This window comes from Prinia subflava, chromosome 21 (assembly GCF_021018805.1).
Source record: "Prinia subflava isolate CZ2003 ecotype Zambia chromosome 21, Cam_Psub_1.2, whole genome shotgun sequence".
In the NCBI taxonomy this organism is placed as follows: Eukaryota; Metazoa; Chordata; class Aves; order Passeriformes; family Cisticolidae; genus Prinia; species Prinia subflava.
The window spans coordinates 6,660,718-6,676,633 of record NC_086267.1 but is presented as its reverse complement, the minus strand read 5'-3'; the positions used below and the strand labels follow the sequence as shown (position 1 = coordinate 6,676,633).

General features: G+C 61.0%; 1 protein-coding gene across 2 annotated transcripts in view; it reads left to right on the top strand.

Moving 5' to 3' along the window:
• Positions 1–5,113: 5,113 nt before the first annotated feature.
• The window catches only part of PLEKHN1 (pleckstrin homology domain containing N1), a 24,254-nt gene continuing 13,451 nt past the window's right edge, over positions 5,114–15,916 (top strand). For both annotated transcript variants that reach the window (XM_063417399.1, XM_063417398.1), the window contains exons 1-6: positions 5,114–5,397; positions 7,092–7,191; positions 10,541–10,687; positions 11,103–11,183; positions 12,206–12,293; positions 14,962–15,086. In XM_063417399.1, the coding sequence (XP_063273469.1) occupies positions 5,318–5,397; positions 7,092–7,191; positions 10,541–10,687; positions 11,103–11,183; positions 12,206–12,293; positions 14,962–15,086 (621 nt within the window). In that variant the 5' untranslated portion in view covers positions 5,114–5,317. The remainder of the gene's footprint in view (positions 5,398–7,091; positions 7,192–10,540; positions 10,688–11,102; positions 11,184–12,205; positions 12,294–14,961; positions 15,087–15,916) is intronic.

The window sequence follows — 15,916 nt, the reverse complement described above, 5'->3', positions numbered from 1 at the left end:
AATTTTTTTAAATTTTTTTTTATTTGAACGCCGATATGACTTCACATCCCTTTATTTTTCACACTGCCCTGGTGCTCCCGAGGCAGCAGAAGGGAGGCAGCTCCTCCTCCCGTTTTTTGGGGAGATGTTTCCTGTGCCCTGGAAGGTTCCCCCTGGGTGTGTGCAGTGTGAGGGAGGGACCACTCCCAATTAGCGACTCTCTGGCAATTAAGCAGCCACTTTAATGACCTGAAGGTTGGGTGAATGAGCTCTGTGAGGCCTGTCCTGGAGGTGGGGTGGTGTTTTCAGGGGGTGTGAGCCCTGAGCTGCTCTCCACACCCAACCACTGGTACCTCAGCCGTGTTCAAATGTAGCATTGGAAATCTGCTCCAGCCTTTGGAGCTCATTCCTTTCTCCTCTTCCCCCCCCTCACTCCCCAGCTCTCTCCCAGAGCTCACATTTCACTCCTGTGGTACCTGTGGGCCCGAATTTTTGAGTGGCAAGAGATTTCTCCCTTTTTGGGAGGGCTGAAAGGAGAGTTTAAAATGAGCCAGGGGCTCCCCAGCTCCAGCTCCCTTTCTTGGCAGTCTGGTTCCCCTGGACAGGTTTTCCAGACCCTTGGCACCCTCCACAATCCCGCTCACAGTGCCTCACCTCGTACCCCTGAACTCCCAGCAGCTCCTCAAAGCCAGGGCTGCCTCCCCTCCGGCCTCTCCCCAAGGACAGTCTGAGCTCCTCAGGCTGGGGAGGCCTTTTTGGCTTTTGGAACGGGCTCTAAATCTTCTTTTTGTGCCCTCCTCGCTGCCCCAGCCCATCACAGCTCAGCAGCTCTCCCATTTCCCTGTCCTGCACAGGGCCTTGCCAGTGTCCAGGCTCTGCAGTTGTCTCCTGGCCCGTGTGGACTCTCCCAGGAGGGCCAGAGGACTCTGCTTTGTTCAAAAAACGATGAAATCACTGAAATCCGCTCTGTTTTGTGCGTGTGCCCCCACCCCAGCGAGCTCTCACCCCTTCCCATCCCATCCCTGTGACAACAGCAGGATTTCTCTCTCTGCTGGGCTCACACCCAGGGTCCTGCTCCAGGTCCCCCTGGGAGGAGGAGCAGCCCCAAAGCCCCACGGAGAGGGGGAAGGGGCTGGTGCTGGGCTCAGTCCGAGGTTTGAGGGGCTCAGGAGGGGTCAGGAGTGAAGGCAGAGTGGAGCTGAGGGGGAGCAGGGCTGGTTCCAGTCAGGGAATGAGAAATGGCCGTGGCTCAGCTCGGCTGCTGCAGAGCGAGGAGGGAGCTGAGCCTTGGGAGGAGGGAAGGGAGAAATGCCCGGGAGGATTTGGGTGCCCCGTGCCCTCGGCCTGTCACCCTGCAGGTCCTGTGTGACCCTGCCCTGCCTCCTGAGGGACAGGGCCGGGGGCAGAGGGACCCCTGTCCCCCCTGAGCCACATCCCACCGAGCCTGACCCACGGAGAGAGGAGGGAGCCTCTCATCCCTGCTGCCCAAACTATGCAGGTGCTCACTGTGCCGGAGGGAGGAGGAAGGAAAGGGCAAAACGAAAACTCCCCAGCACCTTCTGGGGGTCCCCAGCCCCCCGACCCACACTGTGTGGACACGAGGTGTCAGCGCCTGCCCTGGCACGTGCCAGGGTGGGATTGCTCCTGGTGCTGCACGTCCCCCGTGCCGAGGAGGAGGAGGAGGAGGGCTCGGGGGGGACGTGTGTCTGTGTCTGTCTGTCTGTGCGTAGCAACCCCGTCCCAGGGGAGGAGAACAACTCCGTGTGGCTTTCCCTGCCCGTTTTAGTCCGTGGTGTCTCACCCAAGGTGTTCCTTGTCCGAATTCCCAGCTGAGGAGCGTCCCCCAGCCGGGGAGCTCCAGGCTCTGGGGGTTTTCCCAGCAGGGCCAGCAGGAGCCCCTGCCCTGATTTGAGGGCACAGAGGCTCCCTGGGCGAGCCCCTGCCCTGATTTGAGGGCACAGAGGCTCCCTGGGTGAGCCCCTGCCCTGATTTGGGGGCACAGAGGCTCCCTGGGCGATCCCCTGCCCTGATTTGAGGGCACAGAGGCTCCCTGGGTGAGCCCCTGCCCTGATTTGGGGGCACAGAGGCTCCCTGGGTGAGCCCCTGCCCTGATTTGGGGGCACAGAGGCTCCCTGGGCGAGCCCCTGCCCTGATTTGGGGGCACAGAGGCTCCCTGGGTGAGCCCCTGCCCTGATTTGGGGGCACAGAGGCTCCCTGGGTGAGCCCCTGCCCTGATTTGGGGGCACAGAGGCTCCCTGGGTGAGCCCCTGCCCTGATTTGAGGGCACAGAGGCTCCCTGGGTGAGCCCCTGCCCTGATCTGGGGGCACAGAGGCTCCCTGGGTGAGCCCCTGCCCTGATTTGAGGGCACAGAGGCTCCCTGGGTGAGCCCCTGCCCTGATTTGGGGGCACAGAGGCTCCCTGGGCCTCCCCGCTGCTCCAGACCCGTGTCCAAGCGTTGTCACTTTGATTTCTCTGTAACTTTCCCAACTTTATTTATGTGGAACTCTGTCTCTCTGAATTTTTTGCACTACAAGGGGCTGGGGAGGGGATACAAGCAATAGAAGCCAACGTGTACAATAAAAGACGTTTTCTTGGATACCGGCTCCTGCCTCGTGCATCTTTCCCCCCGGGGACGGGCAGAGCTGGCCCCGTTCTGCTTCCCCAGCCCAGGGAGGGCAGTTCTGGGGTGAATTCCGTGGATCCGGGGCTGGAGGAGCAGCAGGAGCTGCCTGGGGCCCCAGGGGCAGCCGGAATGCCTGGCCCTGCTGCAGCCCCCAGTGTCCCCTTTCCTGCTGTCCCCTGCTGCTCCTATAAATAACTGCCCAGCCCTGAAAGCCTTCCTGGAGCCCAGGGACTGCCCGGCCTCCAGCTCAGCCTCTCCTGGCAGCAGAGCTTTGTGCCCCAAGCGGTGACAGGGCTGTCCCCAGCTGCCACCCTGGTGGTGTCACCGGTGTCCCAGTGAGCAGACAGGACCTGTCCCACCTGTCCCTGCTCTGGGCCGGGTTTTACACTCAGAACAACCCAGGGAACAGCACGTTTGTGTCACGGCCTGACCGCGTTAGCCACGGCTCCGAGCAGCAATCGCATTTTTCCTGCGTCGGGCACAGCTGGGGCTGCGCTGCTGCGGCTGCTCCCGGCCGGGAGGTGCTGGGCTGCTGCTCTGCTGCCACAGCCCCACTCCCCAGCCGTGCAGGGAGCTCCCACCAGCCGTGAAAATCACGGAATTCACTCCAGGGGCCCTGCGCGGGGTGCCCCTAGCTGGGCCGGGAAGGGTTAATGGATTCTGGGCAGAAAGGGGATGAATTCCTTTAAAAGTCAGGAATTTTCTTGCACACCCGTTCTCAGCTGCTCTCTCCTGGCCTGACCGTGCAATCCCTTTTTTTGGGGGGAATATTTTGTGACTGCAAGGGTAAAACACAAACGGGAACAATCCAATGTGTGCCTGTCAAGCCCAGCTGGATTCCAACAGATCCTCCAGCAAATCCTCCCCTCAGAGCCCTCCTGAAACAACCTGCATTTGTCAAATCCCACCCTTTAGGTGCTTCTCACATCACTGTTATTTATTTCCACTAAATCTGATTTTTTTTTCCAGAGGTGCCATGGATTCAGTTGGTTTGCCAAGGTCTGGTTTCCACAGCCCCGTGTTGATTTGGGTTAATTATATTCTCCTCCTGCAATTCCCAAGGTTAATCCCACTCCCTCACAGCTGTTACATCATTTTCCCAGGAATTACTGGCAAGCGGCAACCCCGTAATTACCGGGGTGGTTTTTTACCCACGGAAACACTGATATCCCTGCTAAATTATGCAATTTCTGTGCAAATCCCGCGGTCCTGCAAGACTGAACTGCAGCAGCCACCCAAGCCCTTTGTGTTCAGCCCCTTCGAACTTTCTGCCGTGAATTCTCTCGAATTTTTGAGCCAGAGCAGTCAAGTTTTGTGTTTCCTTCTCAGCAGCCACCCGAGAATGAAAAAGGCTTCTCCTTTCCAATGGCTGTAATTCCTGCTTTTTTTGGGGGCACAGAAATATTGAGTCTGCCTTTACCTTTTGTCATTAACTTCCCCTTTTTAGTGTTTTTATTTCCACTCACTGAGGCACTCACAGAAATCTTTAGTTTCCTTCCTTTTCAAAGCATTACTTCTCCAAATATTCCCTTTTTTGGTGCTGCTCACGCACATCTCCTTTTGCTCTTTGCCTCCTTGATCATTTTTCCATCATTCCCAGATTTTGATCAGTGTCCCCTGTTTGATATTTTTCTTTTCCCGCTGCCCATTTAATTTTTATATTTTTAATCCCTCTGGGAAGGGGGAACCCTTCAGAACCCTCCAACCGCCGCAACCGAGGGGGTTTTTGTTAATGCTTAAACATAAAACTTTTATCTGGCTCCGTCCTTATCTGCGCCCGCGCGGCGGCCGAATTCCAGCCGGGATCGCTCCGGGATGGGATTCCCGGCTGGGGCAGAATTCCAGCCGGGATCTCCGGGATGGGATCCCCGGGGAGGGCAGAATTCCAGCCAGGATTGCTCCGGGATGGGATCCCCGGCTGGGGCAGAATTCCAGCCGGGATCTCCGGGATGGGATCCCCGGCTGGGGCAGAATTCCAGCCGGGATCGCTCCGGGATGGGATCCCCGGCGGGGCAGAATTCCAGCCGGGATCGCTCCGGGATGGGATCCCCGGCGGGGCAGAATTCCAGCCGGGATCGCTCCGGGATGGGATTCCCGGGGAGGGCAGAATTCCAGCCGGGATCGCTCCGGGATGGGATTCCCGGGGAGGGCAGAATTCCAGCCGGGATCGCTCCGGGATGGGATTCCCGGCGGGGCAGAATTCCAGCCGGGATTGCTCCGGGATGGGATTCCCGGCGGGGCAGAATTCCAGCCGGGATCGCTCCGGGATGGGATTCCCTGTGAGGGCAGAATTCCAGCCGGGATTGCTCCGGGATGGGATCCCCGGGGAGGGCAGAATTCCAGCCGGGATCGCTCCGGGATGGGATTCCCGACGGCGGCTCCGGGCCCCGCTGTTCCCCGCGCTCCCGGGAACGGGAGCAGGTACCGGGCTGGCCCCTCCCAGCCCCGGGGCGGGAGCGGGGGCAGGAGCGGGCTTGGGGCTCTGCCCACACCCACTCGAGTCCCGGCGGGCGGAGAGCGGCGGCCGGGAGCGATCCCGCTGCCATCCCGGAGAGATCCCGGAGAGATCCCGCTGAGATCCCAAAGAAATCCCACTGAGATCCTACTGCGACCCCACAGCGACCGCCCAGCGACTCCACAGCTGCGATCCCCCGGCGATCCGACACCGATCCCCGGCGATCCCCGGCGATCCCGGCTCGGCGGGCGCTGCCGCCATGGGGAACATCGCCTGTGTCCCGCAGGCTCCCGGCGGCTTCAGGAGCTCCTTCCGAAGGAAACCCTCGCTGAAGAAGGAGTGAGTGACCCCCGGGGGCTCGGGGACGGCGGGGCTGCGTGTCCTGCCGGAGCTCTCCCGGCAGGGATTTCCTATTTCCCGGTGGGGATTTCCTATTTCCCGGTGGGGATTTCCTATTTCCCGGTGGGGATTTCCTATTTTCCTGCGGGGTTTCCGCATTTCCCGGTGGGGATTCCGCATTTCCCGGTGGTTTTTTGGGTGCTGGGCGCTGCCGGACCCCGCGCTCAGCTCTCCCCGAGTGCTGGGCTGGAATTCTCGGCGGGCAGGGAACGCCAGCCCTCGGGAGGAGCGCCAGGGTTAATTTTTGTTTGGGTAATTAGGCGGCCGCCGGCGGGACGGGGCGCAGGGCACCTGACAGTCCCGATTTCACTGGAGAGGGGTTTCATTCAGAGCTGTGCGAGGAGGAAAAAACATTCCCGCTCCTCGGGCTTTAAGAGGAAACCCCAAATCCCAGCACTCTGGGAGCAGTAGAAAATATCCCTGAAATCTTTGGGGGTTTGGGCGGCCAGGGCAGCGCTCGGGCCGGGGCTGTCCCAAAACAGCTTCCAGGGAATGCCCTGCACTTCCCAGCTCCCCGCTGCTCCATCAGCACGGCCGGAGCTGCAGAGGAGCTCTGCAGGGAGTAGGGGATGCCTCAGGAACCCGCCAGCCCCGTCTGGGGTGGGCTCAGGGTCAGGGCTGTGCCAAAAAAACCCCTAAACCCTGCCGAGCTGGGGGGTCCTGGTCAAAAGGAGACCCTGAGGTGTCCCCTGGGGTCCTGTGCTGCCAGAAATGAGGGGAAAACCTGCAGGGGTCTGAGGGGTTACTGTGGGGGAAGGAGAGGGGATCCCATGGGGAGTTTGGGGTAAAGGAGAGAGAATTTGGGGTAAAAGATAGGGGATACATCCCATGGGGAATTTGAGGTAAAAGAGAAGGGATCCCATGGGGAATTTGGGGTAAAAGATGGGATCCCTCGGGGTATTTGGGGTAAAAGAGAGGGGATCCATCCCTCAGGGAATTTGGGGTAAAACAGAGGAGATTCCTCGGGGTATTTGGGGGTAAAAGAGAGGGAGGGGATCCCTCGGGGTGTCTGTGCCCTGGGGGTCTCACATCAGGGCGCTGGGGGGAGCAGCCAAGCCCCGGAGCTCCTCCTGCCCCGCTGCTCCCGGTTTCCCTCACCTGCGGGGATTATCCCGGATTTCTGTGCAGTCTGGGGCAGGAGCTGCAGGGAAACCCCAGCAAAGGGGTCCCAGCAGCACCAGTAAAGTGGGACCGGGACTGGTGGGCACACAGGGAGGAACTGGGAGAGGGAGGAGAGGGACAGGGAGGCCACCAAGGCAGACAGGAGCCCTCTCTGTGAATCTGTGTGAATCCATCCCCACCGCAGGGGCTCTGCAGGAGCTGCCAGGGCTGGCTCTGCCATGGAACGCCGGGGCCCTGTGCTGATCTGGGGGCACAGACGAGCCAGGCTGAGCGTTTGGCTGAGCACAGGGCAGGGACAAAGCAGAGGAGCCCCAACAAAAGCAGCAAATTCCCATTCCAGCTCTCCCAGGCTTTGTCAGCCCCTGGCTGGGCTGGGTGACTCGAAGGTCCGTGACAAATCGCTTGCTTGGTGTCCTGGTTTCCTCATTTCTGGGCAGGATTCGCTGTGCCTCAGCCTGGCCCTGAGTTTCCCTCTGTGTTTTGAGGTGGTTTTTTTCCCCTTCTCTCCACAGACAAAACGGGAAGAAAAAGCTGCCCAGCTTTTTTGGGATAGACGGAAACCAGGAGAGAGACACGACCACAGACAAAATCCTGCAGTACATTCCAGCCAAGGCGAGTTCCAGCACCACCAGCCCCCTCCCCACTGCCCCAGGGGTTTGTTCCCAGCACAGCACCAGGGAGGGACCTCAAATTTGGGTCTGGGGGCAGCAGCGGCTCCATCCCAGAGAGACCCCAGGAAGGGATGAGCCCCTCCCAGAGCTGAGCCCCCTGCCCAGGGACCCCTTGGAGGGGACCTGGCTCAGCCAGGGGTGGTGCTGGGAGCCAGCAGGGGACACGGGGACACGGGGACATGTCCCACACACACCTTTGCTCTTGGTTCTTTTGTTTCTGGGTCGCCTGCGAGGGAAGGGAAAACCCGAGCGAGCTTTGGCAGGTGGGATGATTCATTCCCACGCCGGAATGAGACGGAGCAGGAGTGGATTAGCAGGAGCCTGGGAAGGGAATCAGGAAGGGCAGGGCTGCCCCAGGCACGGCCCAGCCTTGTGGCCGCGTTCCCCGTTCCCATTCCCCGTTCCCAGCGCTGCTCAGGGAAAGCAGAGGGAAGCCAGGAGCCCCCGGGGGCTTGGCGGGTCCCGCTGGGTGGGCCGGGGGCGTGGGTGGGATTTGGGAGTGTTTGGGCCGTGCTGGGTGTTCAGCAACCCCGGCCGTGTGCACGGCAGGGAAGGGGAAACTGAGGCACGGCTGCAGCGCCAGGCAGAGGGAATTCCAGGGAAGGCTCCCTGTGGGAATCAGCCGGACCCAAAGGGATCAGGCAGCAAAAACCGGGTCCCAGATGGATCCTGGACAATTCCCTGGGGAGGCAGGATGGGCTGCCAGCGTCAGTGTGTGGAGAAAGGATCCTGGCAGAGGTCACTGGGAGATCCCACCTGGGAGCTCGGGATCCCTGCAGGGATGGAGGGAGGGCAGGAGGCGGAGCGGGGCTTTATCCTTTACCCCCCCGGGGCAGGGGGGACGCAAACTCCCGGCTCAGCCACAAGCGGCCTGTGTGGTCTGGAGGAAGGCTGGGATCTGCCAGGCCAAACCCCGGGCTCTGCCCATCCCAAACCCCGAGCTCTGCCCCTCACCCCATCCCAAACCCTGGGCTCTGCCCCTCTGCCCATCCCAAACCCCGGGCTCTGCTCCTTTTCCTGGCCCGAAGTCCGGGCTGTGCCCCTTTCCCTGGCCCAAACCTTGGGCTCTTCCCCTCTCCCCTGCCCGGGCTCTGCCCCTCTGCCCAACCAAACCCCGGGCTCTGCCCCTGTCCCCATCCCAAACCCCGGGCTCTGCCCCTCTGCCCATCCCAAACCCCGGGCTCTTCCCCTCTCCCCTGCCCGGGCTCTGCCCCTCTCCCCTGCCCGGGCTCTGCCCCTCTCCCCTGCCCGGGCTCTGCCCCTCTCCCCTGCCCGGGCTCTGCCCCTCTCCCCTGCCCGGTTTTTGGAAGCAGCAGCAGCCGCAGGGAGCTGCCAGCACAGGGTGCAACCCCGCAGGAGATGGCATCACCCAAATCCCGACCACACAGACGGCCTGTGACAGGGGCAGTGACATCCCTGCCCCCCTGGCACCCCCGGCAGCCCCTGCCCCGATTCCCACGGCCCCGGTGCCAGCCGGGGGCAGGATGTGCCCCCCAGCCGCTCGTTCTGGAGTTTTTCTCATGCGGCAGCAGCTGCGGGAGCCCCGGGGCTGAGCCGAGCTCTTCCTGCTGCTGATTCACCGCGGGCTCGGGGGCTGCAGGGCCCGAGCAGTTAATGAGTAACTCGTTCTACCTGTAGGATGAGAACATGTCAGGGCACCGGCCCGGCACGGAGCAGGTTCGCAGGGATGGGCAGCGCCGGGATAACGGGAACGGGATGGGGTTGGAGGAGGGGGCACAGCCCGGGCTGGGGAGAATTCCAGAGGCAGGGAAAGCCCCAGGCCCCTTTGGCTCAGGCTGATGGTTCGGGAGTTGGAAGGGCAGCAGATTTTGGGAAGGTAATCCCATTTTTCCATGGCCTCGGAGCTGTGCTCAGCCATCACATCCCTCTCCTCAGTCTCGCTGCCAGCCCTCCCAGGCTTGTTTGGGAGAGGGAAATATTCCATTTATTCCCTGCCATGCGAGCGGCTCTGGGAGCTCCCCCTCTCCTGCGGGAGGATCCCTCTGGAAGCTCTTTCCCAACGCTGCATTCCCAGCTCCCGGATTGCTTTTTCTTCCCCTGGGAAATTTGGGTGCCACGCCCCAGCAGCAGCAGCGGTGCCCCGGCAGCCGTGGCTGTTGCTGTTCCTTATCTCCGTGCCCCTGATTTCATCACTGCTCGTGTCCTTATCCGAGCTGTGTTTTGCCGTTGCTGCACCCGTGACCAGCTGCTCTTTGCTCTGCATTTGTGGCACAAATACCATTTTCCCTGCGCTGAGCTGCCCCAGTGAGGCCTGTACTGGGCTCCCAGTGTGTTCCCTGAATTCTGGTCCATAGCTGGGAAACTGGAGGGAGGACTTCAGCAGGAAGGGGTTAACTCGTGTCCTAAAAACAGCAACCCAAATTCAGTGAGGCCCTGGAAGGAGCCCTGGTGAAAGGCTCCTGACTGCTTTGGCTCCTGCTTCTGGTTCCCCAGCTCCATTCCCGCTCCATTCCCATCTCCATTCCCATTCCCATTTCCATTCCCATTCCCATTTCCATTTCCATTCCCATTCCCATTCCCATTTCCATTCCCATTCCCATTCCCAGCTCCATTCCCAGCTCCATTCCCATTTCCAGCTCCATTCCCAGCTCCATTCCCATTCCCATTTCCATTCCCATTCCCATTTCCATTCCCATTCCCATTCCCATTTCCATTCCCAGCTCCATTCCCAGCTCCATTCCCAGCTCCATTTCCATTCCCATTCCCATTCCCGGCTCCATTCCTGGCTCCATTCCCATTTCCATTCCCATTCCCATTCCCATTTCCATTTCCATTTCCATTTCCATTTCCATTTCCATTCCCATTCCCAGCTCCATCCCCGCTCCATCCCCAGCGCACCCAAATCCTCCTTGCAGCTCTTTTTGTGGGGCTCTGCCCCAGACTGGCCCCCGGCCCCCAGAGCACCCGAGGGGGCCGGGCAGGGTCCGGGGGTGGGTGAGGGATGCAGGAGCAGCCAGGGCACAGAACCCTTCCCTCTCCCCGTGGGAGGCACACTCGGGGCACACCGGGATGATTTGTGCAGCTGGGACACCCCAAAAGCCAAATGTGCCTGTGCCCCCCTTTTCCAGCCCCGGAGCCCCAGCTCTGTGTCGGGATCTCCTCGCAGGCCCCCGGCAGTAACCGAGCCCCGGCCCCGCGTTGGCAGGGAGACCCGACAACAAACAGCCCACGCTGGGCACCTGCCCAGGGATCCCTGCTGGGGAGATCTCCTGGGAATGTCTCTGCCACCAGCTCTGATCTGGGTTTTCCCCCCTGTATCCTCTGCACAGATTATTCAGAAGCAGGAAAACCAGAAGGAAAACCTGGACCAGAGGTTCCCCAGCCTGTTCAAGAAGGGCCGGAGGAAGATGATTGTCAGGAATTTGGGCAAAATGATTTATTACTCCAAGGTCAAGTTTAAGTTCCAGCACTGCCAGGTAAACCTGAGGCACCTCTTTTGGGGGGGTTTTCTCTGCCCAGGGGTGGTGGGACCTGCAGGGCTGGGAAGGGAGGGCAGGGAGGGAGACGGCACAGGTGGAGAATTCCCTGGGCTGCTCCAAGGCAGCGGTGCCCACCTGCTGCCACCCCTGTGGGCACCTGGAAGAGCTTCCATGAGCACAGGAAGGGCCCTTGGAGAAGATTTTCCATCCAGGGGTCAGCCTGGGATGCAGAGGGAGGCTGGGAGGTGTCCTGAGGTCACCCATGGGTGCCCTGAGATCTCCCCAGGGGTGCCCTGAGATCACCCCAGAGGTGTCCTGAGATCACCCCAGGGGTGCCCTGAAATCGCCCCAGGGGTGTCCTGAGATCACCCCAAGGGTGTCCTGAGGTCACCCAAACGTGTCCCTTCTGCAGGAGGTCAACAGCTGCTTCCTGGAGCTCTTCCAGTCCTACCTGTACTTCCAGTCCACGGCTCCCAACAGCCTCACCTACCAGGTAGGGCTTCACCTGGGCGTGCTGGGCTCTGGGGACACAAACTCTGGGAGATGTCCCCAGGTCCCTTCCCGGGAATGCTGAACTCCAGAGGAGTGTTCTGGCCCAAAGCCTGGCCCCACACCAGCTCAGGGCAGGGACAAAGGAGCCCAGGGCCACCAGGAGCAGGTGGGAGGCGCTCAGGGGACCTGGAGCCAGCTCTGTGCTGAGCACCAAGCACAGAAAAACCCCAAATCCCCCTGGCCCTGCTGCCCGTGGGGGTCTCCTGGGCCAGGGGGAGTTCTCCATCTGCAGGCTGGGCTTTTCCACATTTAATTATTCTGTGGGAGAAGATGGGAAGAGAAACCCGAGCCTGGGGGAGCTCTGCTGGCAAACCACTCATGAATCTTTTAACCCGGTGGTGCTGGGGAGTTACAAATAATGAATGAACTGTTCTGCACCACAGCCACAGCTGTGGAACAACAATCCTGGGTGTGCTCTCCCTCCACACGAGTCAGGAGCCGAAAGTGAGCGTGTTTGGGAGATGATTGTAAATTAGTTCCTCTCAGAAATGATGGATCGATGTAAAACAGGAGTAAAACCTCTCCAGTCACCCCCAAGGCAGCCCCCCACTGAAAATTCCCATGTCAGGAAAAAAATAACATCCCCAACTCTCCTGACTCCTTTAGAAACAGAGTTTATTCATAGTGGGGGAATTAACAAGGAATTGATGTGCCCCGAGGCGTCAGAGCCATTGCATCTTTGTGGAGGGGCTTTGGGGAGCCCAGAGAGGGAGAACGAAGGCGTCACCTGCTCCTGGGCTGTGCCAGAGTGGGAATCTGAACATCCAGATCCATTTTCCTTTAGGGCCAGTCTCACTCTCTGGCTTTCTCCTGTTAAACCACCATTGTTTGCTGAGGCTTCTCTTAAAATGAAAAGATAAAAAACACCAAAACCCCAAACACGTGGAATTTACAGCTATTCCTGAATGTGGCAGAGGATTTCTGCAGGATGGAGCCCCGAATAACCCTGCTCTCCTCCCGCAGGGGCTGCTGCCTCTGAAGGAGCTGGAGGTGCGGGAGCTGGGGCCCGGGCAGAGCCCCGGGCAGCAGGACCACGCTTTCCACATCTCAGGTGGGTGTGTGGGGCTGCCGGGCTCCGGGAGGGCTCACGGGGATGTGTCTGCTCCTGTGCCAGCCCCGGGCTCCAGGAGGGCACACGGGGATGTGTCTGCTCCTGTGCCAGCCCTGGGCTCCAGGAGGGCACACGGGGATGTGTCTGCTCCTGTGCCAGCCCCGGGCTCCAGGAGGGCACACGGGGATGTGTCTGCTCCTGTGCCAGCCCTGGGCTCCAGGAGGGCTCACGGGGATGTGTCTGCTCCTGTGCCAGCCCTGGGCTCCAGGAGGGCTCACGGGGATGTGTCTGCTCCTGTGCCAGCCCCGGGCTCCGGGAGGGCTCACGGGGATGTGTCTGCTCCTGTGCCAGCCCCGGGCTCCGGGAGGGCAAACGGGGATGTGTCTGCTCCTGTGCCAGCCCTGGGCTCCGGGAGGGCAAACGGGGATGTGTCTGCTCCTGTGCCAGCCCTGGGCTCCAGGAGGGCACACGGGGATGTGTCTGCTCCTGTGCCAGCCCCGGGCTCCAGGAGGGCACACGGGGATGTGTCTGCTCCTGTGCCAGCCCTGGGCTCCAGGAGGGCACACGGGGATGTGTCTGCTCCTGTGCCAGCCCTGGGCTCCAGGAGGGCACACGGGGATGTGTCTGCTCCTGTGCCAGCCCCGGGAGGAGCAGGGAGCTGAGCTCTGCCTTCCTTCCCTCCGGGATTCACGGCTTCCCCTGCTCCGGAATGCCCAGGGCTGCCACGGGGAAGGGCAGGGGAATGGTGGGCCTGGGGACACCTGGAGACACGTGGGGACACGTGGGGACACGTGGGGACACCTGGGGACACCTGGGGACACCTGGGGACAGCTCCCACCTCTGCCTGGTTATGGGAAGGAGGGAATGGAGTAGAATTCCTTCTCCCACCTCTGCCTGGTTATGGGAAGGAGGGAATGGAGTAGAATTCCTTCTCCCAGCTCTGCCCAGTTCTTGGAAGGAGGGAATGGAGTAGAATTCCTTCTCCCACCTCTGCCTGGTTATGGGAAGGAGGGAATGGAGTAGAATTCCTTCTCCCACCTCTCCCGAGGGCAGGGAGTGACCCTGAGGGCCCAGGGAAGGAGGAAGGAGCTCAGGCTGGCTGGGGCACGGGGCCGTGACCTCGGGCCCAGGGCAATGGCAGGGGCTGAATTCACAGCTCACACTCCCCACAGCGGCCCCAGGCGTGTCCCGGGAGCCTCTTTCCTCATTTTCTCTTCCTTCTGGCCCCTGTTTGGATGTGGCAACGGGTGATGCCCTTGGGGTGTGCCCGGGGGGTGGCAGTGCCACGCCGAGGGTCACACCGAGGGTCATGCCCAGGCGGCACGATCCCTGCTGCATCTACATTTAATTTTAATTAAATAAATAAATTTAATTTATTAAATTAAATTAATAATAATTAAATAATAATTAAAATAAGAATATAATCAAATAATTTAATTAAATAAATGCATTTAATTTGCATTTACAACTCCTGGGTGCCCAGGGAGTGCCCAGAGAGCAGCATCCCACTCCCCTGGCTGCTCTGGGATCGCTGTGCCCTCCTTGGAGCTCAGGGAGACCAAGGGAAGAGGAAACAGGAGAGCTCCAGAGCCGCAGACACGTGGATGCCCGGCACCAAACTGCTGTCATGGGTTTGGGGTCACCCGGGGAGCCTCTGCCCCACCTCAGCTCTGTTTACCTGCGCTTCCTGCAGGGCAGACGCGCCTCAGAGGCTCAGTGAAAGGCTGTTTATAAATAATGCAGGAATTAGGGCACTAAAGATACCGCAGGAGGGCAAAGTCCTGCCAGGACCCGGCCTTATCTGCGTCCTTCCAGGTCCCACACAGGCAGCTCCTTCTGAGCCCGCGGCGAGCAGGGCTCCTGTGGGCTGGGTGGTAAATCATTAATCAAATCATTAATCACAACATCCCCTCCGCATCCTGCCGGGGCTGCAGGGCTGTCCCTGCCTCCGGGGGGTGTCTGCAGCCACCCCCGGCTCGGCTGGCACTGGTTACACCGGGTAAATGAACAAAGTAAATGAACAAAGAGTGGCACAAAGCTGCCGGTGCTGCACACACGGAGAGCCGGGGTGAGGCCGGAGGGACCGCGGGATTCCTGCCGGGGGAGCCGCCCCCGGGCCGGTTCCTGCCCGCAGAGAGCCCTCCACAGCCTGCCGGGGGGCTGGAGGCTGGAATCCGCCTCTGGAGCTCGGGATTGGCTTTGTGCCGTCGCTGGGATTTGTTCTCAGCCCGGTTTGGGGTCAGAAAGTGTCGGGTGGTCAGGGCTTGGTGTGCCTCGGGAGGGGCTGGAGCAGCCTCGGAAGGATGAGGTGACAGAAGGGTGGCAGGGAGGGCTGGAGGGGGGTGGCAGCAGGGCAGGGTTGTCCCCACACCCCAGGAGGGATGGGCAGAGCGTGGCAACTCTGCCATGGCTAAAGGAGGGCAGGGAGGGCTAGAAGGGGGTGGCAGCAGAGCTCGGGTGAACCCAGGAGGGCTGGGCAGGGTGGCAGCTGTGCCATGGGGACTGGAAGGAGGTGGCAGCACAGCTCTGGTGTGCCATGGGGACTGCAGGGGGGTGGCAGCAGGGCAGGGATGTCCCCACACCCCGGAGGGCTGGGCAGGGTGACAGCTGTGCCCAGATGTGGCTCCTGACAGTCCCCGCCGTGCTCACCCCGTGTCCCCCCGCCCAGGACCCCTGCTGAACCCCCTGGTGGTGTTCTGCCCGTCCGAGGCCGAGCTGAAGCTGTGGCTCTACCACCTGGAGAAGCAGATCCAGCTCTGCGGGGGGAGCCTGGCCCTGCCCCTGCTGTCCCAGGTGGGTGCCCCAGGGCCGTGCCCGCTGCTGCCCGGGACACTGGGCTGGATTCCCCTGGGGGGCTTTCCTCGGGAAAAGGGTGCACAGAGAGCTCTGAGAGCAGGGGGGATGTGCTGGAGGCAGAGCTGCCACCCACGGGTGCCACCAGCAGCACAAGCTCCGTGGGGACAGAGCTCAGCTCTGGCTCAGAGCAGCTCTCACGGTTTCGGGTGCTTGTGCAACCACCCAGAGCTTGCAAAACATCAGGAGGAGGAGGCTGAAGCCTGGAAAAAGGGCCCAGATTGAAGAGATTGTCTCTCACAGTCTCTGAGGATGTTTTAATTCCCTCCCCACTTGCCAAACACAAATATCCCCCTTGGAAAGGCTGGTGATGCTCGGTGTGGAGAGTGATTATCCATTCCCAGCTGGAAAACTGCCTCCTGCCCAGATTTATTTATTCTTTCCTGCTCCTGCCACACCAAAAAAGTGTCCCCAAGGGGGACAGGGCCTGGCTGTGGCCGTGGTCAGTGCGGGCTGTCCCCAGGGAGGGGACAGGGCCTGGCTGTGGCCGTGGTCAGTGTGGGCTGTCCCCAGGGGGGACACAGGGCCTGGCTGTGGCCGTGGTCAGTGTCGCTGTCCCTCAGGGAGGGGACAGGGCCTGGCTGTGTCTGTGGTCAGTGTGGGCTGTCCCCAGGGCGGGCAGGGCCTGGCTGAGGCCGGGAGTGGCCATGGTCAGTGTCGCTGTCCCCGGGGGGGGACAGGGTGTGGCTGTGCCCATGGTCAGTGTCGCTGTCCCCAGGGGGGGGACAGGGTGTGGCTGTGCCCGTGGTCAGTGTCGCTGTCCCCAGGAG